Consider the following 26,728-nt stretch of genomic DNA (forward strand, 5'->3'; position numbering starts at 1 on the left):
ATCTCACAGTGGGATTGAGCCCCGAGTTGGGCTTTGTGCTGAGCTCAGACCCTGCTTGAGATTCTCTCTCCCTTGCTCTCTGCCCCTCCCCCACTCATGCTCACACACACTCTCTCTCTCAAAATAAATATTTTAAAAAATAATCAATACATTTTTGATGGATGAGTAAATGAATTAATGAACAATGAGAAAGCAAAACATGTAAAAGGAGCTTCTCATACAAGTTAGCTGCCTTAGAAAAAAATAACAGATGTGGTAGACATTAGCTAATATTTCTAAAGATAACCTTTAGCAAATTTTGATTAGTGTTTTTTCCTCATTTCCATCCTTCTCATCTTCCCTTTCTCACCATAATTAACCTACGATGCTTAGTCCTATTTTCCCGTGTATTTCGAAGGTGTGCATTTCCTATGCTTTTCTCTTTAATTTCCTTACACTATGAGATGGCACAAGGCTTCCATTCTGTGTCAACATGCACCTCAACTTTAGACCACAAACTGAATCAATAAATAATTCACTTCCGTAAGGACTTTGTTCAGTAGAATTCCTCCCTCAGTGACCAACTCATTCAAAATAACTCCTCATTCTTCATGAGGTGAATGTTAATTCTGTTCCAAGGCCGGTTTCTCAAAAGGTAATTGAGGAAAGTCAGGGGGAAAAAAATAGGGAAGGAACTACCATTTGAAAAAGATATTTTTCTATATTGTCTTATTTTGATATCTGGAAACTCCATTAAGGGTCTTGACTGTGGAATCATGGGATTTCAGAAATAGAGGGGACCCTTAAAGGACTATTCATTCTAGTTTTTCATTCTGTCCTGGAATGCCCTCTATTGAGTTGGCCGACTTGCAGAATGTAAAAGCTAGACCACTTTCTCATATATAATTCTATGTTGTATCTGACTGATGTTTTGAAGACATCATTATTCACTTCATGGCAAAAGGGGATAGTATTTATAGAACCTGGAGAAATGATCAGCTCTGTTTGGTTTATTCTTTTGTTCCCAAGTCTCATTTTAGGGTGTTGTGTTTAAAACAAAACAAAACATAGCAAAAAAACAAACAAACAAACAAAAAGCACCCGTTTTGCAGAGTATTGTGATTATGCCTCTGGTATGTTGCTCATAATTTCATTAGACTTAGCTATGCTTAAGTCTGTATTCTCTTCTAGAGTAGAATATCTTCAGAATAATAATGTAATTATAATGACAACAATAGTAGCTTACTCTGTTCAAAATTTTCCCACTGAATCCTCCTAACAACCCCATAAAAGTAGATATTATTGTTATCCCCACTTCGTAGATTAAAAAAAAAAAAAGAAAAAACGAAGTGCAGAGAAAATAAGAAATTTGTCCAAGATCATGAAGTGGTGTCAGGGCTAAAATTCAAACCCACCTTTAAAGCCACACTCAGAAGGTAGAGGAAGCGGTAGGATTTGTACGTGATTTGTGCATTTCTTTTCCCCAGTAGTACGTAGCACAGTGGTTTGCACAAAACTGTTATTTAAATTGAGTTTTGTAATCATAGGTCTGTCATATGGCTGTGTCTGTCTGTGTATATGTGGAGGAATGAAATAGAGAGAGTAGGAGAGAGATCTGTCTGCCCAGCTGGGAGAGATTGGATATTCAGGTTATCAATTCACTACCATCACCGATTATTGGCTATGGAGAAATGTCATCAGAATTTTCAGATGTAGAATTGTCAGAGTATCACCAATTTAGCACTGCTTCATAGGTACAAAACCTTAGTGACTATTTTTATATGTGCCTGCATATGCTTAAACAGCATGTTTATATGGTATTCTACCTGAATCAACAAATGACAACCATGCAGCTGGATACAGACATTTAGATATCTGGGGTGTGTGTGTGTGTGTGTGTGTGTGTGTGTGTGTGTATCTTTTGTTATGACAGTAGAGCACTATCCTAAAAGTATTCCTTCATTCAATTTATTCAGCTTATCTCTGGCTTTTTCTCTTTATCTGTTAAATAAGAAGGTGTTATGGATACTATTAATGATTTTAATAAAACTCTCACCACAAAACTCAATTTTTAAAAATCACTATTGATAAAGGCAAGTAACCACTCTTCCTGTTCACTAATTACCCAACTTATCATTTCCCTAGTTTAATTCATTTAATTATGTTGTGAACTATGTAGACAGCCATGATTCAGTCCTCATCTGGAGCTTAGCAAAGGTGTCGCAGTTTAAAACCCTCTAAGAATCAATAAAGCCTTAACGGTACTCCCTGACTCACTGTTTAGAAATATATGTATATTGGGGCGCCTGGGTGGCTCAGTCGGTTAAGCGTCCGACTTCAGCTCAGGTCACGATCTCACACTCCGTGAGTTCAAGCCCCGCGTCAGGCTCTGGGCTGATGGCTCAGAGCCTGGAGCCTGCTTCCAGTTCTGTGTCTGCCTCTCTCTCTCTGCCCCTCCCCCGTTCATGCTCTGTCTCTCTCTGTCTCAAAAATAAATAAACGTTAAAAAAAATTAAAAAAAAAAAAAGAAATATATGTATATTATAACCCCAGAAAAAGTGACTACCTGAGGCAATGATTTAAGAAAAATAAAGGTCCTCACCATTGATGAGTTCCTTTCCCTCCTGACGTTCTAGAATGTTTGCTACTTGTGCCACATATTCAAGTCTTATTTATGAGTGTTATTTATTTTTTTAACTCTACGCAGTGACTGGACATGCAGAGGCCAAACGTCCTATTGTTACAAAGAGAAAGAGAGTGGGCGTCTAGCTGGCTCAGTGGGTAGAGCATGTGACTCTTGATCTTGGGGCTGTGAGTTCGAGCCCCATGTTGGGTATAGAGATTACTTAAAAAATAAAATATATTAAAAAAAAAAAAAAAACAAAGAGAAGGAGAGCCTTCTTCTTTTGGAAAAAAACAAAAACATGGTATCTGAGTGTGGCAAGGCTGTGCTGTGTAGGGAGAAAAGGGCAGGATTCAGAGGCAAAACCCAGGTCTTGTCTCTGCACTACCTGATAATCCACTTGATTTCACTGGGTCTCCGGGGATAATGGCAAGAGCTGCCCCGCCTGTGCTTTGAGATGTTTCTGAGAATTGAATGAAATGATAATGAGAGAACTTTGGTAAGCTCTCATTCACCCGTTGAGCTGTGTTAGTAAAATGAAAACACCTTCAAGAAGAGTCCAACCTCTTTCTTTCCTCTTTCAAAAGCCTGACTTTGCAGTAACCCAGGGATCCAGGACTTGGGAAGGAAAAGCTCTTTCAGGGGCACTTGAGTGGCTCTGTCGGTTAAGCCTCCAACTTCAGCCCAGGTCATGATCTCACAGTCAGTTCGTGGGTTTGAGCCCCACGTCAGGCCCTGTACTGACAGCTCAGAACCTGAAGCCTGCTTCGGATTCCGTGTCTCCCTCTCTCTCTGCCCCTCCCCTGCTCACGCTCCATCTCTCTCTCTCTCTCTCTCTCTCTCTCTCTCTCTTTCTCTCTCAGAAATGAATAAACATCAAAAAAAAATTTTTTTAAAGAAAACTTTCAAACTCTCAAACATGATCAGTGCAGAATAGTTCTTTCCCAAATTTGAACATCCTGAAAGCTAATTGCACTTCTCTCCAACAGTGTCTCTCTCAGTTCTGTTGATTCAGTTCTATTAGGGACTTATGTTAATGCTTGCTATTTGGACAAATTAAAGATTTGGTACCCAGAGTGTGGTTCAGATGTTAGGAGCTAATGGCAGAGCGTTCCTAATGCTCACATCCACAAGTCCCATTAAACTTAGATTAGTAGTTTGATGAAACCAGAGGGGAAAATGAACTGTTACCATTTTAAACAGTGTGAGCTGAACGCCTTTGTTTCCGAGTAGTATTTTAAAATCTTTCCAGATTCTAATGCTATTGGAATCAAATACTCGATTTAGCCATCAAGGAAACATGAGAAGCTCTAGGGAGGTCTGTTTTTAAGTTACTATTGTTCCCTGGAACTGCTTGCTCATATTATGGTTGGCCTTGAAGAATCTCTATATAAATAGTAGATACCGATTATTGTAGATGAAATTTGTAATGAGAAATACCACCAGACTTCCTGAAAGCACAATCTACGCTTGATACTTCTACTTCCTCATCATGGGGCTGAAAATAGTGAGAGCTGTCCTGCCTGTCTTTTGAGATTTTTTCCTGAAGATCAAATGAAATAATGATGAGAGAACTTTGGTAAACTCCAATTCACATATTGGATGTGTTAGTAAAATGAAAACACCTTCATGCCCATGAATAATCTTCGTGCCCCTTGGCTTTGTCACAGTGTTCCGTCTCTTGTCTTCATGGATCTGGCAAATGGTTAAAAATGCTGCCTCTTGGGGCGCCTGGGTGGCTCAGTTGGTTAAGCGTCCGACTTCGGCTCAGGTCACGATCTCACGGTCCGTGAGTTCGAGCCCCGCGTTGGGGTCTGGGCTGATGGCTCAGAGCCTGGAGACTGCTTCCGATTCTGTGTCTCCCTCTCTCTCTGCCCCTCCCCCGTTCATGCTGTCTCTCTCTGTCTCAAAAATAAATAAACGTTAAAAAAAATTTTTTTTAAAAATGCTGCCTCTTTGAAACTCGCTTTCTCTAATATTACTTCATGGCAATTATTTTGGTTCTCTTCCAAACGTCTATCCATATAGCTAGAGGTTGTGTAGCTATATATGTCTATATATATGTATATATGTATATGTATGTATATATATGTCTATATATATATTCTTATATATGTCTATATAAGCTAGACATTTAGATATCTGTCCACGCGCGTGCGTGTGCACGTGTGTGTGCTCATGGGTGTGTGTATCTTATGTTATGACATTTGGGCAGTGTTGTGAAAGTGTCTACCTCTCTGGCTCCTCCCCTTTTTCTCTTTAGCATCCTTCCTCCTCCACCCCTCAGCTCCTATAAAAGGTAGACATTCCCCAGATCTCTGCACTTCTTTTTATTGTCTCCTTTCTCAGGTGCTTTTTAGTTTGTTCATTCAATACGTGTTTCTTGAGTTACTGGGAACATAAGAGAGACTAGGACTTGCTATGGTTCACTCAATTGTTCAACAAGTCCCCGCCATAGGGGAGCTTAACAATCTAGCGGGCGTGACAGATTGTACATGAGGACACTAGCACCTGAGATATTTGATGATTGTAACAAAAGTGATGAAGAGCACAAGCACAGGGAGAGAATAAATGACAAGAGAAGACAAAGAGGGAAAGTCTAAAAAGAGGATATCTACACTGAGATCAGGAGGATGAAGGGATGGTGGTGGTCCTAAGAGCTGGAATAGTGTTTCTGCCAAAAGAACAGTGTGAGTGGAGGTCCTGAGGTAGGAAGGAATGTAATGTGTTTGCAGACATGGAAGATCACTGTGGCTGCTACAGAGGGAAAGGGAGGGGGACTGGCATGGGATGAGGTTGGAAAGGAAGGCAAAGATCAGATCACACAGGACCGATGAGGCTGTGTATAAGAATTAAAATAAGAGCAATGGAAAGCCACTGGAGGGTTGTGTACAGCTAGTAAAATAATAGGATTCATGATTTTAGAAGATTTCTCTGACTTCTGTATGCAAAAGAGATTGGAGAATTATAGAAGCAGAGAGACCTGATAGGAGGCTACAGACCCATTAGGAGACACCTGCGGTTGTCTGAGAAGGAAACCCAAAAGCTGAACCATTTTTGTTAGGTAGACAACCACCAAATCAATGTTTCTGGTTCAGATTTCTTTTGTCTTTCACTGCTGACCAGCGTTTCTCAAAGTGTGGTCCCTGGACCTGTGGCATTGACACCCCCTATGAACTTGTTAGAAATGCAAATGCTTTGCCCCATTCCAACCTATTGAATCAGAAATTCTGGGGATTAGGCCCAGGAAACCGCCGCTAACAAGCTCTTCAGGGAATTTTGATGCATGATAAATTTGAGGACCACTACTCCGGGCCAGTGGTTCTCGAATTCTGATGAGATCAAAATCATCTGGAGTGCTTGTCAAAGCACACATTGCTGAATCCCACCACAGCGTTTCTTCAGCAGGTTGGAAATAGGAGGGGAAGATGTCAGGAATTTGCATAAGTAATCAAATTCTGCTAGTCTAGGGACTAGCTAGTCTAGGGACCATACTTTGAGAATCCTCAACTAAGTGGCACTTCCATCTACGCCACCAATACTTTAAAACTTGGCAAGCGCAGAACCAGATTTATGCATCCTGCCCCCCAACAAGCTTTTTCTCTTGCCTTTCCTGCTTGCCATCAGCATTCTTATTATCCAAACTTGTGATCATTGTGTCTGTCACTCCTTTTGTGTCTGTCACGCTTTCTCTCTCACCCCCTAGTATCAGCCATTTTCCAGATTCAGAGTTTATAATTCCACACTCTTTTCCCATTTGTTGACTCTATTTCATCACCACATAGTTCAGGTTCTTATTGTCTCTTCTGGATAATTATTAAAACCCATTAACTAACCTCTCCTAATTCTCCCAACAAGTAATGGATGAATCATCATCTCTGGGGACGGAGATATAAAGGCCTCTAGTTGACCTTATCAATATTAAACTGAGAATTATTTCAGACTTTTCCGCCTTTACATATGCATTAGAATCACCGGAAGCATTTTGAAATTTTTTTAAGTTTATTTATTTATTTATTTTGAGAGAGAGTGTGCAAGGAAGGGGCAGGGAGAGAGAGAGAGAGAGAGAAAGAATCCCAAGCAGGCTCATGCTCATCGAGGAGGAGCCCGACATAAGACTCCATCTCACAACAGTGAGACGCTCCTAGACCTGAGCCAAAATCAAGAGTCAGATGCTTAAGCAACTGAGCCCCCCAAATGTCCCTCACCTGGAATGTTTTTAAAACTATTAATTACTGGGGCTTATTCCCAGAGATTCTGATTTAATGGGATTCAGTGGGGACTCAGACATTATTTTTTAAAGCTCTAGAGGTGAGCTGAGACCCACTGGGATATATGAAGCATCACAGTGCAGGAAGATAGTCAGGGACTCATCAGTTGATTGTGGGGACCTAAAGCAATGTCCAAAGGTAAGAGATGACTCTGAGTAAGGCTATGAGATTAGGTGCCAGAAGACAGGGGAGGCACAGTCAGTGAAACGGGAAATTCAAGGGGAACAACTGATATTTTGGAGGCAGGGGATGCCTGGTTCTGGAGAAACTAGGTGTAAGGTGCCAGTGGGACATCCAAATGGGATGTCATTAACACAGTTGGAATATGAGTCTGGAGCATGATGAGTCTGCTCTAGAAAGAATGACTAAAGAGTTGTTTACAAAGAGGTGATTTTTGAAGGTGCTGGAACAGACGAGGATCTTGAGAGAATGTGTAGGCTCTGTGTTTCCCGGTGTGGCTCTCTACCCATATTAAAATCATCTGGGCTGCCTCTTTTAAAATGCAGTTTCTTGAATCCTTCCCCTTAGAAATTCTAATTCACTAAATCTGAGTGGGAGCCTGGGGATCTGAATTTTTTGTAGCTTCTCTGGAGATGGCAATGTATACCAAAGTTTGAGCACCACCAGACAGAGAAAAAAGAAAACGTGTGAGGACAGAAACTTGATGAGAATTAAAAGAGGGGCTAACAATAAGAAAGTGAGACCACTAGTCATAGTGGTGAGGAACGATGAGGTTGCACAGGATCTGGAGGGCAATGGAGGAATCTGAATAAGAAGCGGTGAGCACAGTTTCCTTATGGCCTTAACCCCAGTGATGCAGCCATTTGTGTCCTTGTGTTTTTCCTGTTTTAGATTGATTTTTCCTGGCCAACCTACGCTCCAGATCAAGTAATGGTTAAAAACCAAGTAATGGTTAAAATCTCAAATTTTTAAGCCAAAATGCTATGTTGAACCAAATTCTCTTTTGTAAACTTTTCTATATAAGCATGAGCAAATAACCTGTCTGTGACTCATTTTCCCCTCTGTAAAAGGTGAATAATTATGTTGTTTAATATGGTTTTTATAATAATGAAATAGCACAATGTATATAAAGTACTTCAACACTGCGCCTGGAACTTGCAAATTGTTTAGTAAGAGGTAGGTACTGCTAGCATGCCCCAAAGCACTATAAGTGGCATATTGAAAGTACTCAAAGAAATGGCTGAATTTAAATTTGATGTGTAATGAAGAAGGCATATTCCTCAGCTAGTTCCGATCTGGTTGTGTGACTGGCCAGCCATCTTGGAATAATTATGCCAGACCTAAAGCCACTGTAGCATAATGGCCAACTGTCTTTAGAGATCAGATCAAATGATCAATCAATAAATATTGATTCAGCATCCCGCTGTGTGCAGGCAATAAGATTACTGGTCTTAGGAATCTATAATCAAATCAGGTAGACTACAAAATAAAAGGTAGAAAATGAACCTTACAGATAGCCTTGTATAGAATATGTCCTATAGGAAAGATGACTGTAGACTGAGGGAATTAAGGGAGGTTTCACAAAGGAGTTAGTATTGTACTCCACTAGTCTGTGGTTAAAGAAACCATAGGGCTCTATGCCCACTGAAGTATTCTCTGTTGCCCTGAAGAGTTCATTTATTCATTCCAGTGGTCTTAGCCTTTGAACCTTGAAATCTGAATATTTTTACCCTATCTAATAATGAAAGCAAAATGGACAGCTCAAAAACACATAGTTTAAAAAAGGAAAGTTTTTTTTTACTGGATTTGACCAATTGGATATGCTTAATTTACTGGGGGGTGGGAAGCAGACCACATTTTTTTGAAAATCACAACTTCTTGAGGCATATTAGGTAAGACACTTATTTCCTCCAATGGGAAGAAAAACAGTCGATGGAATTTCATACTCCTTACATCCAAGGCTGCCAAATGGGCTTCAGCAAACCTTACCAAAGATGAATGCCAGAGGGTTAAACTCTAAGCATCTGGGCCTTTTCACTGGCGTGGGCATCTCATAAAAGAAAACCTACCATGGTGAGCTTGGCCAATTACAATGATGATGCATTACTGCCAGCAGAGAGAAGATCAGTAGATTACATCTATCAGTTTCATCTTATTTTTGTCAAACTCTTCATATCACCGAGACACTTGGCTCCTTTAAGAATAACCCAAAGTGACACTTATCAATGGAGCGGCCCCCAAAACAGCAAGAGCATTTACTCACCACAGTTGAATCATGAATAACCAATCTGAATTGACTATAATGTTTGTATTCATCACTTTATCTTTTAAAAGTCATTGATTACAATATTATTATGATTCTTCCTAACTTTATTTTAGAAGAATTTCTTCATATGAGAATATTTTGATACATCGTACAGGAATAAGAGACCTCAGAGATTTTATGTTTAAGTGATAGTGTAACTACAATTATTCAGGTGAATCACAACTCAGAAGAGTGAAAAGAAATCCAGAAATAGTAACAGAGTCCTTGGAAATTAATATCATAAAATCACAGAGAAAGAAAATAGTACCAGAAAACTGGAAATCAGCAAGTGTCATCCAGATCTTCAGCATGGGAAGAGGGGGAAACTACTACCATTAAGCCTGATGTTAGCCCTCACCAATTTTCTAGGACAAATTAATTTTGCAAGTAGAGAATGTGTATCATCCAGGTCTCATGTACTTTGTAAAAAAGTTGAAAAATAAAGCAGTAATTTCTCAGAGCCAGTACGAATTTGCTAAGTAGTCAGAAAAGTCTTCTTTTAAATCATAAGGGTTATCATATTTAAGTTCATCCTGCCCTGATTGTTTAAGTAGCCCTGCTGTTACAGAGCTTCCATGCACCCTCAGAAAAGACTAAATCACATTTAAATGATATGGGGAAAAGGATGTTTTTCATTTTACGTGAAACCTGTCTGAGCTTTGGTACTTTTACCTACAAAAATGTGGACAATAATAATCTCTGATCTACCTCCTGATATAAAATATGGAAAAGTGCTTCTAAAATGTTAGTGACATAAAAATAAAATAAATTGTTAATGACATGTCATAAAGGAAGCTTACAATAAACAAGAAGAAAACAGCAGGGTAGAGAGAGGATGAGGGGGAAAGACTGAGGGTAAGCAGGAAACACACGTGTACCAGAAAAACAATTTGAGGGCAGATAAAGACCATTGTGAAAAAACTTTATCATTTTAAAACAATAAGTGAAATGAGGCCTAGGAAGGTTAAGAGGCTTTTTTTAAACCTCACAGCACACTAATGGTGAGAAGGAAGAAAACTGAAAAGGGAAAGGAAAAAAAAAAAAAAAAAACAAGAATTACAAGGCAAAATATTCTCACAAGAACTGACCCAGGAGGCCTGGTAGAACTTGCCAGGTCCTCTCACTAGCTCTGGAAATGCTCCTCTGCCTTTGGAATTCAGCCCGGGAAGCCCATATTAGACCATGGTTCCTCGCTCGGTAATTTCCCTGAGGCTGTCAATCAGATAGCAAGGTTAAGCCCTCCCACTCCCCATGCACACCCCATTCTATCCACATGCCTGTCCCTCTCCAGGCCAACATCCAGAGATGAGAAATCAGGAAAAGGACCAGATGTGACCTCTGATTGCTTTGCTTTCGTCCTTCTGTTTTTCACAAAATGAAGCTACCCAAAACAACAAAAATCCTTTAGATTTCTTTACTTAGGGATTCAAATTACTATAGAGATTAAAAGAAACATACACTCTCAAAGATTTTTTTTAAGTTTTTTTTTCTTTATTTTGAGAGAGAGAGAGAGGGAGCACAAGTGGAGGAACAGAGAGAGAGGAAGAGAGAGAATTCCAAGCAGGCTCTGCACTGTCAGTACAGAGCTCTACGCAGAGCCCAAACTCACCAAGCGCTAGATCATGACCTGAGCCGAAATCAAGAGTTGACCACTTAACTGACGGAGCCACCCAGGTGCCCCTCAGAGATATTTTAATTGGTGCTTGAACACCAAAACATCTACTTATTTGACTTACGTGAAGAGGAATGCGTCTATTATTAAAAAACTTGATTTTTTTTCTTTTTATGGCAACTGAGTCAGTGAAACTAATGATAATGGGACAATATGAGTCTTATATATGGAGCAGTATCTTTAGGAATAAAAATGTTCTCTATATCATATGAAAAGATATAGAAGTTTTCCTTATTAAGCTGTATCTTATTATAGAAATGAAGATGATGGGAGAGATATTCCCATGAAATAATTTTAGTAACAAGAAAAAAGAATCCAACTCTCAGACAAACGGTATGTGGGTCTCTGGGGTTGGAACATAGTTGCCAGAGATTTGTTAGTTCAAATAGTCACAAGAAAGATTTGTGTGCAGTTCTCGTTATTCAAGTATTCATTGGAAAGCCTTTTTTCCCCTATAGTTAATATTTATTTAATTTTAGAATTACTAAAAACAACCCACATAGTAAAGAAATGAGATGGATCCAATGATTTCCTTAAACTGTTGTTTTTGTCAATGAGATAGATCTTCCAGCAGCCCAGCAAATAGTTGATGGCGCATCATAAATTCCTTTGCTTTGGGGTTACTGGGTGGCTCAGTCAGTTGGGTGTCTGGCTTCAGTTCAGGTCATGATCCCACAGTTCATGGGTTCAAGCCCTGCGTCAGGCTCTGTGCTGACAGCTCAGAGCCTGGAGCCTGCTTCGGATTCTGTCTCCCTCCCTCTCTCTCTGCCCCTCCCCTGCTCACACTTGTCTCTCTGTCTCTCTGTCTCTCAAAAATAAATAAACATTTAAAAGATTTTTTAATAAATAAAATAAATTCCTTTGCTTTAACACAAACTCCCCTAATAACACAGGTTCATGGTTCCATGGGTTAGTCCTGAAAGTCCTTGCCCAGAAAAAAACAGTTCATGAGAAGTAAGCTAGACTTCAGGAAACATAACACAAAGTTATTTACGCTAACAATAATTTAAACTAGTAAGATAAATGAATAAAAAGTTTTTACTTTCTCCTTTTCATGTCCAAAGTCAAGGTGTCAGGAACCATCAAAGCTACTCGATGACACTGGACACATTAGCAGCAGTAAGAGTTAAGCATTCATTTGAAAGCTCTGCTCTAGAACTCAGAAACGTACTGTTGACATTATGACTGTAAGCAGGGATAGTTAGGGACTTTTGTGCTGAAATAACCGGTATTAGTCAGCTCAGTGTGATTAGCTAAGTCAAATGTGATCATCAACCAAGCTGAGTCTGTCTTAATTCAACAAGCAACTCTTAGTTGTACACAATTCATTTACTTCAGTATTACATGTAGGACTTTGGATAACTAATCAAATGCACGTGAGTTAGATGTAAAATATAACCATAAATATAAAATGTTGCTCCTTTTCGCTGCCTACATTTTGTCCTGACCCTAGTAGTTACCAGGTTGGCACCAAATCCCACCACGTCCGGCCACCTCTGCCCCTGGAGCACTGCACCAGCACCTCCCACCTGACCTGCTCCGGTGGCCTCCTGTGCTTCTACTCCATTCTCCCCTTTAATAGCTCCCACCGGAAGGACCATTTTAAAACATAGATCTAATCACATGCCCTCTCCTGGTCAGAGTCCTTACCTCGCCCTCCAGAGGCCTGTGTGAAGTGGCCCGAGACACCTCTCCAACCTCATCCCTGCCATTTTCTCCCTCTCTCATTCCTCTCCAGCCATGCTGGCCTCCTTGCGGTTTCTGGACCACACCAGGCCCACTCCCCCCTCAGGGCTTTTGCACTACTGCTCCCTTCACGGAGATACCTACAGGTCTCAGACCTCTGCTGAAATGCCCTCTCAGCAGAGAGGTTTCCTTGACCATCTTATCTGAGATAATAGCCCATCACTCTCCACATTGCTCTCTATCCTGTTGACCTTGATTTTCTTCTCAGGGTATGTTTTGTGTGGTAGTATTCCTTTGTCCTTTTGTTAATAATGGCTCTCTCCAGGGTGCCTGGGTGGCTCAGTCGGTTGGGCGGCAGACTTCGGCTCAGGTCATGATCTCGCAGTCCGTGAGGTCGAGCCCTGCGTCAGGCTCTGTGCTGACAGCTCAGAGCCTGGAGCCTGTTTCGGATTCTGTGTCTCCCTCTCTGACCCTCCCCCGTTCATGCTTTGTCTCTCTCTGTCTCAAAAATAAATAAACGTAAAAAAAAATAATAATAATGGCTCTCTCCACATTAGAAAGTAAGCTGCATATATAAAAGCAGAGAGGGAGGCAAACCATAAAAGACTCTTTTTTTTCTTTTAATTTTTTTAATCTTTATTTTTGAGAGAGAGAGAGAAAGAGAGACAGAGTGCTAGTGGGGGAGGGGCAGAGACAGAGGGAGACATGGAATCCGAAACAGGCTCCAGGCTCTGAACTGTCAGTACAGAGCCTGATCTGGGGCTCAAACCCATGGACTGTGAGATCATGATCTGAGCCAAAGTCGGATGCTTAACGAACTGAGCCACCCAGGTGCCCCATAAGAGACTCTTAAATACAGAGAACAAACCAAGCGTTGCTGGCGGGGTCTTGGGTGGGGCAATGGGCTAAAGGGGTGAGAGTTATTAAGGAGGGCACTTGTTGGGATGAGCCCTGGGTGTTATATGTAAGTGATGAATCACTAAATTTATTCCTGAAATTATTATTACACTTTATGTTAACTAACTTGGATTTAAATTTAGAAGAAGAAGAAGAAGAAGAAGAAGAAGAAGAAAGCAAGTTGCATGAGGTCAGGGGCTTTCCCCATCTAGTGGTCAGTGCTGCATCTCTGTGCCTACAGCAGCGCCAACACAGAGCAGGCCCTCTCTACTTACTGGATCTAAAAAGATTGCTTGAAGGAATGATAAAGTAAATGCCTTCCCACTTTAGCACGAAGAAACACGCTTTAGCTGTTAGAAACACAGCAACACGCAGTGGCTGTGATAGTTCAGGTGTGCCGGCTGCAAGCTAATGATACAAGGACAAAAGGGAAATGAAGCAAGAAGAGTGAATGCTAAAGTTTGGAGCAGCTTTGCAAACGTGGTTCCTCAAGACCAGCATCTAGACGAGGTCTCTAGACAGCAGAGGTTTACAAGCCTTGCCAGCTAAATTATCCTTCAGTCATGGACTTGTTTGCAGAGGACAACAAGGGATCATACCGATTCCGTTAATCATCCAAAGTAGACTTCAGGGCTAGGAGACAGCTCCACTCTGTAAAGTCATCCAGGGGCTCAGATTCCTTCTGTCTCTTTTGCTGTTCTTGTTTTGCCTTCTTTGGAGTGTTTTCCACACCAGAATCATTAATGCTGTCTCGCCAGTACCACTTCTGCAGGAATATCCTGTAATCAACAAAATTGGGGACAAGCAAACCCCTTTCAAGGAGGTGACACAGTAGTTTTCACACATCACTTTTGATCATAGCCAAACTTGGTTGCATTAATTACCATGTTTAGATACAAGGAAGGTTGGGAAGTGTAGTCTCTGGCCGAGTGACCAAACACTCTGCTAAAACTCTGGGTAGAGGGAATCATTCTAGATGGAGGGAACAATGGATACTGGAGACAGTTAATAGTCTCTACTTGAATGGTTAGTTGGACACTACTGGGGCATCCTATTCTGTTTCAGACACTATGCAAGGCACTACAGTGGATACAAAGAGAATTCCTACTTTCAAGGGGTTCCCAGTATTATGTGTGTGACAAGGCAGGTGCACACTGTAACACAAGAGAGCCAGCAAACCCATAAGAGAGGCACAAAGTGCTACCAAAGTGGTTCAAAATAGAGAGATTTCCCATCAATTTGGAAAGCTCAGAAATAAAATTACTTTGAGAGACAGGAAGGGAGAATAAGGAGGACATTTTAGATAGGGCAAAGGGCCAGAAGGGAGACAGTGGAGGGCATGTCTAAGAAAAGCAAGCCTGATAGTTTGGTTTAGCTACAGCATAGAGCACAGATCAAGGAAGTATGGAGAGGAAGCTGGGGACTTTGCATTTCTTTTCATTTGGCACAGGAACTGGTGAAGGGTTTTGAGTAGGGCAGGGATATAATCAGAGCTGGCTTTCCAAAGACCATCAGTGGATACAGAATGAGTGAGAGTAGGGAGGGATTCAATGTGGGAGACTAGACGGAAGGCCAGTGTGAAAGTCTGAAGAGGGTTTTGTAGTAAGACAACTTCATAGGAAATAAACAAAACACCTCTGAAACCACCCTGGTTAAATATTAGCTGAATTACATGTTATTGACATACATTTATTGAATGCCTTACTATGCTCTAGGCTAGTGGCCTTCAAACTTTTCTGACCATATACAGGAGGCAATCAATTTCTTCCCCCTCAATCCAGTTTCACAAACATATTTCGAAACAAAGGCTTTCATAAAATGATACCTTTTTACTAGAGTGGAAAATGGAGTCTGTTGTTTTTCTACTCTTTTTTCTTACTTCTATTCCGAACCACTAAATTTATTTACAGTTTGAGAAAGTTTCTTTAGGCACCATGAGGAAGACAGGAGGAGCTGTCTGAATCTTAACAAAGTTATATTTAAGGAAGGAAAATAGGCACACACATACAAATAAACACAAAACGAGACAGAGAAACCGTAGAGTGTGGGAGCTAGACGGGACCTGAGTAGCTACCTTATCTTAATATTTCATGTAATTAGTGAGAAATGAAACTAAAAACCTTCTTTAACAGCAAGTTAGTGCTGCAGACCCAAAACAGGCAGAGTTTCTTGGAAGGTCCAAGTCTCTCTTACGTATTTAATTTTTTTTAATTTTTTTAATGTTTTTATTTATTTTTGAGACAGAGAGAGACAGAGCATGAGCAAGGGAGGGACAGAGAGAGAGAGAGAGAGACACAGAATCCAAGGCAGGCTCCAGGCTCTGAGCTGTCAGCACAGCTGACAGCGGGACTTGAACTCACGGACAGTGAGATCATGACCTGAGCTGAAGCCAGACACTTAACTGACTGAGCCACCCAGGCGCCCCTAATTTTTTTTTTAATAAATAAAAGTAAGATTATAGAAAGTGTGATATATTTTCATTTTAAGTCAATTCGATTTGAATTGCACAAATGATGCTGTTTAATAAACATACCAAAAATGCCATGCAGAGGTTCTGTTTATGAGCTAATACTTATTTCAATACTCACAGTTTATTCTCGATGATATGGACCAGCAATGGGACACTGACGTGAAGTTGCGTGCTGGCTTATTTCAGTCTGGTCAGTGGAACTCAGTGGAAATGAATCCTCTCTCATGTGGAGATAATACCAAAATATAAATTTGGGGGCGCCTGGGTGGCGCAGTCGGTTAAGCGTCCGACTTCAGCCAGGTCACGATCTCGCGGTCCGTGAGTTCGAGCCCCGCGTCGGGCTCTGGGCTGATGGCTCAGAGCCTGGAGCCTGTTTCTGATTCTGTGTCTCCCTCTCTCTCTGCCCCTCCCCCGTTCATGCTCTGTCTCTCTCCGTCCTCCAAAAAATAAATAAACGAAAAAAAAAATTAAAAAAAATATATATAAATTTGAAGCTGTTAAGCCCTTCAGGAATAAGCACTAATCAAATGGGTCGCTCTACCCTTATCCTCCAACTTCCATCTCCATCAAGAAAACATGGGGGTGTCGTGACTCCCAATTTTACCCACCATTCAACAATGTGATTAGCTCCTTAAAAGGTTCTGTGCTCTTCTGAGTCACTGTGTTCTTCTTGGATTTTCCATTTTCTGGAACCATCTAACTCCTGAGGCTATCTATGGCTTTGATGTGATTGCCAAAAAAGTACTAACCAAATGCTTTAGGTACCATACCTTGTTGATCTTTTTACATATGCTATCACCTTGACTGTTTCCCACTTAGAAAAATATTATAAACTAAACTTTTTAAACTTTACCAGTTAATGATGTCAAAACTTTCCATTAAATAAACCATATGAATGTCTTTCATACTAAACACTCTTTATTGTTTTTAATTTTTAAGGTATTGCTCAATTAAACCATTAATTAAGCTACTACCCTTTTCTTTTTTTTTAAGTTTTTATTTACTTATTTTGAGAGAGAGAGAGTGGGGGGGGGGTGCACCGCTAGTGGGGGAGGGGCAGAGAGTGAGGAGGAGAGAGAAAGAATCCCAAGCAAGCTGTATACTGCCAGTACAGAGCCCGATGTGGGGCTTGCACTCACAAACCAAACCATGAGATCATGACCTGAGCTGAAGTCAAGAGTCGGATGCTTAACCAACAGAACCACTCAAGTGCCCCTACTCTACCCTTTATAGAGAGTTTGGAAAAAACTGATCGTGATAGTCTGCATTCTTATTTGCCAAATGTAGTAAGAAAATTGGGTATTTTGTGGGATAATTGCAACAGAAATACTGTTATGTTATATTATCTGATTTATTTAGGCTTATAAAGAATTATAAAAATCATGGGACAATCACATTTTGATAGTACAATTTTTGAAAATTACCATATGGTGCTAGTTTTGTGTAAAATTTTTTAAAAGGGAGAGTTACATATATAGTCTAAGCTGTTAAATGATTTATTGTAAAATAGGTAATTTATCATGTTTATTCGTAGACACTTCTTTTGTCAGCTTTTTTGATTAGAAATTTACAGAAACTTTTCGCAAAATATAACAAGCCAAGGTTCTTTACAGTTGTTTTTCGGTACTTGTGGTTTGAACAAAATTCTATTGCATTTCTTAACAACTAAATGAATTCATGAAGAGCACTATGCTTACTGTCTCTCTTCTCCCTTGAAACCCACAGACGTCTTTCTGGAAACGCTTTGACGTACATTCCCAAGGGAGCATTCGCTGGCCTTTATAGTCTTAAAGTTCTGTAAGTAAACAGGCTGTTATTTGCTATATTTCTGATTTTACTGTCAAGTGGATGCTAATTAACTTGTAAAGACTGAATCCCTCTAACAAGCTGTTTAGAACCACAGGATAATTCATTTCAGTTAAAGCCTACCTTCATTGGTACCATAGGACAGTATGATACCAGGCTGGATTTGTGTGTGAAAAAAAAGTTCATCTCTCCTGTTCTACTTTAAACTCTAAAATTGCCTCTAAGGAAGCAACTTATCAACTCAAACTTTTAAAAGTGTATTTCCCTTTCCTTTTGTGTAATGAAGTTGGGGACAGTCTCTTGAATCGTCTTGATCACCAGGTGAATAAACCCTTACGATGCTTACATAATGAGATCACAGCCTCAAACCATTTGTGAAGCTTGTCTCCTTATAATGCACCAAGTAAGGATCAGCCAAAAAACTACCAAGTTTATGTTCCATTTGTGAATAGACGTGGAAAAGCCTAGTGCCTAATAGATATACTGAGTAGTTATTTAATTGAGAAATGTTAATTCACTAAGACTTCTAAAAGTGGTTTTCTTAGTATGTAATGTGCAACTTCCCAGTTTGTTCATCAGAAAACTCATTATTATTGAGTGCCTCCTTCTTCTAGTACCCATTGCTTAATTTTCTTTCATTTCTTCTGTGTAGGAAAAAAAAAGTCACCTAGGTAGAGAAAATAGGTAATGTAAGTTGAAAGTCATACCAGGAAATTTTTCTCAGAGACTATCCCGATTTTATTTCCTTTCTTTGAGATAAAAGTTTTAAACTCGAAGAAAACATTTGATACATTTCTCCTTAATGGGAATTGCATTTCATTGACCTGAGGGATCCAGGTCAATGGAAATCAGCTTTATTTAAATTTACTATTTTGTTAAAAATTAAACGTAGCAGCAGAACCATCGTTTGGTCTGCTTAGGTGGTTGAGTTCAGTCCCCCTACGCTTAACTTGTTTTTGCTGTTAGGTAGAAATTTTTTTAATGTTTATTTATTTTTTTGAAAGAGAAAGACAGAGCTTGAGTGGGGGAGGGGCAGAGAGACAGAGGGAGACAGAATCTGAAGCAGGCTCCAGGCTCCGAGCTGTCAGAACAGAGCCTGACACGGGGCTCAAACCCACGAACCATGAGAGCCTGACCTGACCCAAAGTCGGACGCTTAACCGACTGAGCCACCCAAGTGCCCCTAGGCAGAAATATTTTTAGGTTGCCATACTGCCAAACCCTAATGTGTTCATTCATTGTGTGTGCTAAAATTCTGAGCTGTAGCACCAACTCTTTAATGTACCTATATCTCTATGAACTCATCAGAATATTTGGAACCATTCAAAATGCATCATAAATAAATCAAGTTTAGATAAGACAATTTAGATGATGTGTTTTCGATGTTGAGTTATGTACCACAAAGTATTTTGGATACATGTTAAATAAATTATACTAGAATCAATTATTTTAACTCACTTAACAAAATGTATTTTGTAAGTACTGAGCGAGAGAGAGAGAGCATGTGTATGCATGTGTATGTGTGTGTGTGTCATTGAACAAATTATTGCTAAAAATACAAAGATCAATAAGTATGGCCCTTGCCTTTGAAGAGTTTATAATGTAGTGATAGGTTGTGGGATCAAGATAGTGGGACAAAGCCAAACAAACAGGTCTCCTCTGATTCATCTGAAAAATGTGTCTAGCGACCTGTGCAGGACACTGCATCCAGAAATTGGAAAGCATTTAGTCCAGTCTGATGGTTCAGATTTGGCTTCCTGCAAGAAATGTTTTTCCAAACAGATGATCCAGGAGCTGAATCTTAGCACACCTGCGAAACAACCATAATGTGACCAACTGAGGGGATAAATGCAGAGACACGGAGGCAGGAAGTACCTGGGATGAACAGGCGTCTCTAAGAAGATTGGTACTCAAGCATTTGGGGAAAGATGAAAAGTATCTGCAGAAGAGTGTGGAGAGATAGAAAGGGTCCCGGTCCCAGGGATCCTGTATGTCATGTCAAAAATTCATGAGCATTGTTATCATCTAGGCATGATGAGAAGCCAAGGAAAAGTTATAAGTATGGGAATGGCATTTTCAGACTTTGCAGTGTAGCTAGATCACTGCCCACATGAAGAGAAATTTAGAGGAGCAAGACTTCTGCCCAGAATTATATTTGCTCTTCCTTTTGCTTTGCTGACTTAAAGACTAATATTCAATGAGCAAATTCAATCATCAAATGTTTTGAAAGTATTTCATTCAGTAGTAGAACAATGGTTCTCAACTGTGGCCATTCTGCTTGCCCCAGAGTGTTGGAAAACCAACGTCATTGGTTTTCTGGATGATTGGCATGTAGCAAACTGTCCTGTGATGTGCTACTCAGCCCAGTGTAAATTGACCAAATTTGAGTCAATAATATATTCATGCATAATAACACTAAAATGTTTTGTAAGAAGTTCTGCATAGGCCTAATAATTTGTACAGGAAAAATTAAATGGAATAAATGTATTCTCGTACAATCACTGAATAATTCAGTGTATGCATCCTGTCTATTCCAGGTATTGTATGATTTAGTTGAAAACAGTATTAGTGCAGTAGAAGAATTACCTCAACAGCCACAAAATAAATTAAAAATATATAACCGTGGAGGTATAAAACTTCTTCTTAAAAATAATTGCCATTTGGGGCACCTGGGTGGCTCAGTCAGTTAAGTGTCCGACTTCGGCTCAGATCATGATCTCACAGTCCATGGGTTTGGGCCCCACGTCAGGCTCTGTGCCGACAGCTCAGAGCCTGGAGCCTGCTTCGGATTCTGTGTCTCCCTCTCTCTCTGCCCCTCCCCTGCTTGCTCTCTCTCTCTCTCTCTCTCTCAAAAATAGAATAAAAAACATAAAAAATTTTTTTAATAATAATTACCATTAAATTAGCAGAGAAATATGAAACATAAGGTTCTGTTGAATTTCATTAACAAAGTTTGCTTTGTAAAGATTTTGTATTATAGCCTTAAAATTTTTTGGAGAACAGTCATAAAAATCTGTTATGACAATTGTGTAATATATATATTTATTTGGGTGGCCTGTTGCTTTTCTAATCTTGCTCTTCCATTATCCAGCAGGGTCTGCTACCCGACTTCTATGAAGGCAATACTGTGATTTTTTTTTTTTTCCAATTTGGCCTCAATTCTCTGTTGCCATTAGGCTCTCCAGTACTGGAGAATGAAGGCTTGCCTCAGCATGTGATGGAGCTTTGAGATAGGATAAATGTGCTTTGTGATATTTCAACCTTATCTTGTCCTAAAAGAGAATTATTTTTACACTATTCTCCTCTACAAGGAACAGGAATTTGTGAAAATGTCATGCTCATTTGTGAGAGTCTAACACTTCCTAATTTTCTCCCCTACAACATCTATCATTTATCTTAGCATGTTATCCTTATTTTAATAAAGGTTGTTTCTTTCTTTCCCATATAAGCATAGTCTGTTATGTATCTTAAGAATTCTAGTTCTTATTCTAGTATCCATGTAGAACTCTAATCTCACTTCATGGTTCTTGTACAAAACAGCTTCTGGTCATGCTGTTTCTCTCGCACCCAACCTTATTCATTAAAAGTAGAGCCAAACATGAAGGAAACAATCAGTAAAACTAACAGGCAACCAACAGAATGGGAGAAGATATTTGCAACTGACATATCAGATAAAGGGTTAGTATCCAAAATCTATAAAGAACTTACCAAACTCAATACCCAAAATAATAATAATAATAATAATCCAGTGAAGAAATGGGCAAAAGACATGAATAGACACGTCTCCAAAGAAGACATCCAGATGGCCAACTGACACATGAAAAAATGCTCAACATCAGTCATCATCAGGGGAATACAAATCAAAACCACAATGAGATACCACCTCATACCAGTCAGAATGGCTAAAATTAACAACTGAGGCAACAACAGATGTTGGCAAGAATGCGGAGAAAGAGGAACCCTCTTGAACTGCTGGTGGGAATGCAAACTGGTTCAGCTACTCTGGAAAACAGTATGGAGATTCCTCAAAAAATTAAAAATAGAACTAGCCTACAACCCAGCAATTGCACTACTAGATATTTATCCACAGGATACAGGTGTGCTGTTTCGAAGGGGCACATACACCCCAGTGTTTATAGCAGTGCTATCGACAATAGCCAAAGTATGGAAAGAGCCCAAATGTCCATTGACTGATGAATGGATTAAAAAAAATGTGGTATGTATATACAATGGAGTATTACTCGACAATCAAAAAGAATGAAATCTTGCCATTTGCAACAACATGGATGGAACTGGAGAGTATTGTGCTAAGTGAAATTAGTCAGTCAGAGAAAGACAAATATATGGCTTCACTCATATGTGGAATTTAAGATACAAAACAGATGAACATAAGGGAAGGGAAGCAAAAATAATATAAAAACAGGGAGGGGGACAAAACATAAGAGACTCTTAAATATAGAGAACAAACTGAGGGTTACTGGAGGGGTTGTAGTGGCGGGGGCATGGACTAAATGGGTAAGGGACACTAAGACACTTGTTGAGATGAGCACTGGGTGTTATACGTAGGGCGTGAACCAAAAGATTCTGCTGAAATCATTATTGCACTATATGCTAACTAACATGGATGTAAGTTTAAAAAAATTTTTTTTCAGTTTTTATTTTAAAAAAAAGAGCCCAACATCTGACTCGTTCATAAAGATGTCTCTTATCTGAGCATCATTTATATAATGATACATGTATCACTTTTTTATAAATTTTTTTTATTTCTCCTTTATAATATAGTTAGGGCAGTACATTCTATTGATTTTTTTCTTTGAAGTGATGTGTGTAAATAGGCTATATTTTTATGAATTTTATCTAAATATAATAGATGGGGCATTATAAATATTTAGTATTAAAGGGAGAATTGAGTCCGGTCATGTTGAGACCACAGTGGTAGGGGTAAAATGCTGAATAAGCCTGCTTCTTTCTTCATGGCAACTCTTCCAAGTGTTTTATAAAACCCAAAAGTCACTGAAAGAAAGAGATAACTGATTATTGTATAGCATGGTAAGAAAGGTAGTGTAAAAATTATGTTTATCTGGGTCCCTGATCAGCATAGAGAAGGTAAGGAGAGCATTTGATTAAAAAAAGAGAAAGATAATAGTAAGCCAATCCATTAAGAAAATGAAGATAGTGGTGCACCTGGGTGGCTAAGTTGGTAAAGCCTCCAACTTGGGCTCAGGTCATGATCTCACAGTTTATGAGTTCGAGCCCCACATTGGGCTCTGTGCTGACAGCTCAGAGCCTGGATCCTGCTTCGGATTCTGTGTCTCCCTCTCTCTCTGCTCTTCCCCCACTTATGCTCTGTCTCTATCTCCTTCAAAAATAAATAAACATTAAAAATTAAAAAAAGAAAGAAAGAAAGAAAATGAAGATAGCAACAGCCCTCCTTAGCTAGGACTCTTTTATATCTGAAATCTTACTACCGTTAACTCTGGAAGATCACTAGTATTTAAGATTATCTCTATAAATACTGGCTTCATAGAAAAATAAGTTATTGGTTCTATATTGTAAAACACCCAGTCCAGTGGAATTCTGAACCAGGCTTTCTTCAGCAAAGGTTCATTTTCTCCTGTCGACCGTTAGTCAAGGAAGAGCTCATCCTTCCGCCACCCAGTACCAGAACCAAAGCCATGGAGGTGATGGGTAAAACTAACCATGGAAAAGTCATGATTAGCCAAAATTCTCTGCTTCCCACATAGGCTTACAACAGAGTCTCGACAGTTACTTTATACCTACCTAAACACAGGACAATTAGGCAGAAGGAATACCTAAGGATCAAGCCATCAACTGTGATGAAGTTCCCCTGTAACATATGATTTCATCTCCCTCTGCTTCACTGTACCTGTTCTCCCGTAGCCCTGTTGGCAGAAAAGAAAACCAAATAAAGTACTGTTAAGAAGCGTGGGATGCTGTATGAAATATTTTAAATTTTAAAACTTCAATATTTTAAGAACTTCAATAATTTCAACATATTTAAATTTTTAAAATAAAAGCATTTTCAAACTTGTAATATTTTAAAATCAGGGAAAGAAATTAAGAAAATAATGGGGCACCTGGGTGGCTCAGTCAGTTAAGCGTCAGACTTCAGCTCAGGTCTTTATCCCGTGGCTGGTGAGTTCAAGCCCCGCCTTGGGTTCTGTGCTGACAGCTCAGAGCCTGGAGCCTGATTCTGCATCTCCTCTTTGCCCCTCCCTCACTTGTGCTCGCGCGTGCTCTCTCTCTCTCTCTCTCTCTTGATCTCTCTCAAAAATAAATAAACAGTAAAAAAATTAATTAAAAGAAATATGCAGCCGTTCTTTGTCTCTAGAGAAAGTGGAAAATTTTCTTTTCTCACCCATATGTGAATGATAAAAACGAAGCCAAAAGTGCCTAAACCCATATCCAGTATGGTGCTTTCTGCTTCTATTGGATGCACAGAATAAAGAAGTATTTGCAAAAGAAATCAGCAGCTATGCTGTGAATGCTTTCTGTTTTAATTGCACTCCAAAGTGCTGTAAACCCTTTCATTGTTTTGTCTCCCACTAGGATATCTTAAACAAAAACAGAATTTTCTAATTAACTTACTGGAGACTTGTGGAGATAACTTGTGCTCGTTTTGTCATTTAAAAGTAATTGAACAGAAGTTCTTTAGTTTAGGGAGAGATCAGGACTTAAGTGATTTCTAAATTATATTTTTGGTATTTTACTTGTAGAAGTAGTTCAAAAATTAAATTGCTGGGAGGTAGTTCAGGAGTAGCTTTAAAAATTATCATTAGCAAAGTTCATATAAGTTCTGTTTTCTGAAACCAGATATATAAAACTTTGGAGAAAGTTTGCCACTGTTTAATGGAGGAAAACCATCTGAGTATCTCTTATCCTCTATTCCAATTTTCCAGTTGTTTTAGGAAGACCACATTTTAATAGTTTCACTCTTTGGTTAGAAAGCATAGAAGGACTATTCAATACTTTATAGAGTAATATATCACCTACAAAGTTTAGACATCAATGAAGTCTATTATCTGAATCTTACCATCATTCACATTTATCACTCAATTAGTGAGTGACTTAGAAAACATTTCTGTGAAGGTAAAATTCTATAATATATTAAAACTACTTGGAAAAGTATAAAATAATATAGAAATGTAAAATTTTAATACTCAAGTAAATTATGTAAAATATGGAATTCAAGCTATAATTTTACCAATTCCTTAACAGATAAGTGAAATGTGAGATCTTCCTAAAACTTGACTTTTCTCATAAGGAACAATGGGGCACCTGGGTGGCTCAGTTCGTTGAGTGTCTGACTCTTGATTTCCACTCCGGTCATGATCTGATGAACCATGAGATCAAGCACCACTTTGGGCTCTGCACTGTCAGCCTGCTTGGAATTAATTCTCTCCTTCTCTCTCTCTCTGCCCCTCCCCTGGTTGAGCTCTCTCTCTCTCTCTCTCTCTCTCTCAAAATAAATAAATAAACTTAAAAAAAAAGGAACCAATACATTTGACACTCTTGATTTATGAAATGTTAGTTGAATTCAAGTTTAATAATGAAATTACTTCAGTAAAACTATTAGGATACAAGTGACATAATTATATTCCTTAGTAAACAGAATCTCAGCCATGATAAAAGTGTAAGTTTTATGACCTCTAAAGTATTTTCGTGTCTTATTTGTATACACACTCATATTTGTATATATGAAAGTATTACAAATACCTTCATATTTTTAATCCTCAAACACCTTATCTACCAGATGATATTATTCTATTCTCATTATACATGTAAATGACAAATGGTCAGGGAGAGTAAATGGTTTGCTCTCAGAGACTTAAAACATAGGCCTTATCAAGGGTGCCTGGGTGGCTCAGTCAGTGGGTGTCTGACTTCAGCTCAGGTCATGATCTCACAGCTGGTGGGTTCGAGCCCCACGTCGGGCTCTGTGCTGACAGCTCAGAGCCTGGAGCCTGCTTCAGATTCTGTGTCTCCGTCTCTCTCTGCCCCTTTCCTGCTAGCACTCTGTCCATGTCTCTCTCTCAGAAATAAGTAAACATTAAAAAAAAATTTTTTTAACTTAAGACTTCTCTCCAAGCTCATTGCAGCCTCAAATTGTGAAAATACTCCAGTGGAAGCAATTTAGGATAGCACAGGTGTGTGGGTGAGTGTGTGCTGCCTTACTGTGCAGCACCAGTATCACCTGGAAGTTTGCCAGAAACGCAGGTACTCTGGCTCCTACCCACACCTACGGAACCAAAAACTTTGAGGGTGGGGCCCAGCAGGCTGTGCTTTAACAAGCCTTCCAATGGATTCTGATGAACCCTGAAGTCTGAGAACCACTGGCGCGGATTTTTTTTTTCCCCATTTTATTTTCTGGTTAATTAAAATGTCACATCCAGTACAATCCCATTATATTGTTAGCTTTGAGAAGGAGTCTATCAATTCATACAAAAAGGGTCAACCTTCATTGAACGCTTACCACGCAGCAGGTATTGTTCTGTGTACCTTCACCCATCGGATCATAACAGTAAGCCCTGGGGGTGGGCAGTATCACTGGTCACCAAGAAGTTGAGAACTTGGACGATTTCCCTGAGGCCACACTGCTAGGGGCAGGGAAGGGGTAGACAGATTGGAGAACCCATACTCTTACCCATACCTTAATCATGCCATATACCGTACAACCTGAGAATTTGTACATTCACCAAATATGCCTCAAAGTAATGCTGCAAGGTGTCATAGAAAGTGCATCGAGTCTGGAGTTAGACACACCTAGGGTTGGGTCCCCAGCCAGTCATCTAATGGAAAGAAACTTCCATTGTGGAGGTGAAGGAACCAGACAAACTGTTTCAGAGATCCAGATATAGGTTTGTGACCTAATAAGTAGAAGCATTTCTGTAAAATGGCTGCTTTCTTAAAATGGTCTTCTGCCTTTGGCTTACGTAGACCACGAAATACTGGGAGAACAGATGCAAAATTATTGCCTTATAAATATTTATGAATAAAATAGCAAAATATGAGGAATCTAATGGGATTTTTTTCCATGC

General features: G+C 39.5%; 1 protein-coding gene across 3 annotated transcripts in view; it reads left to right on the plus strand.

Moving 5' to 3' along the window:
* Nucleotides 1-26,728, plus strand: part of LGR5 (leucine rich repeat containing G protein-coupled receptor 5) — a 138,062-nt gene that overhangs the window by 64,040 nt on the left and 47,294 nt on the right. For 2 of the 3 annotated variants that reach the window (XM_045462700.1, XM_045462699.1), the window contains exon 3: nt 17,590-17,661. The exons of the other annotated variant lie outside the window; for it this stretch is intronic. In XM_045462700.1, the coding sequence (XP_045318656.1) occupies nt 17,590-17,661 (72 nt within the window). The remainder of the gene's footprint in view (nt 1-17,589; nt 17,662-26,728) is intronic. 3 annotated transcript variants of the gene reach the window in all.

The sequence above is a fragment of the Leopardus geoffroyi genome, chromosome B4 (assembly GCF_018350155.1).
Source record: "Leopardus geoffroyi isolate Oge1 chromosome B4, O.geoffroyi_Oge1_pat1.0, whole genome shotgun sequence".
Lineage (NCBI taxonomy): Eukaryota > Metazoa > Chordata > Mammalia > Carnivora > Felidae > Leopardus > Leopardus geoffroyi.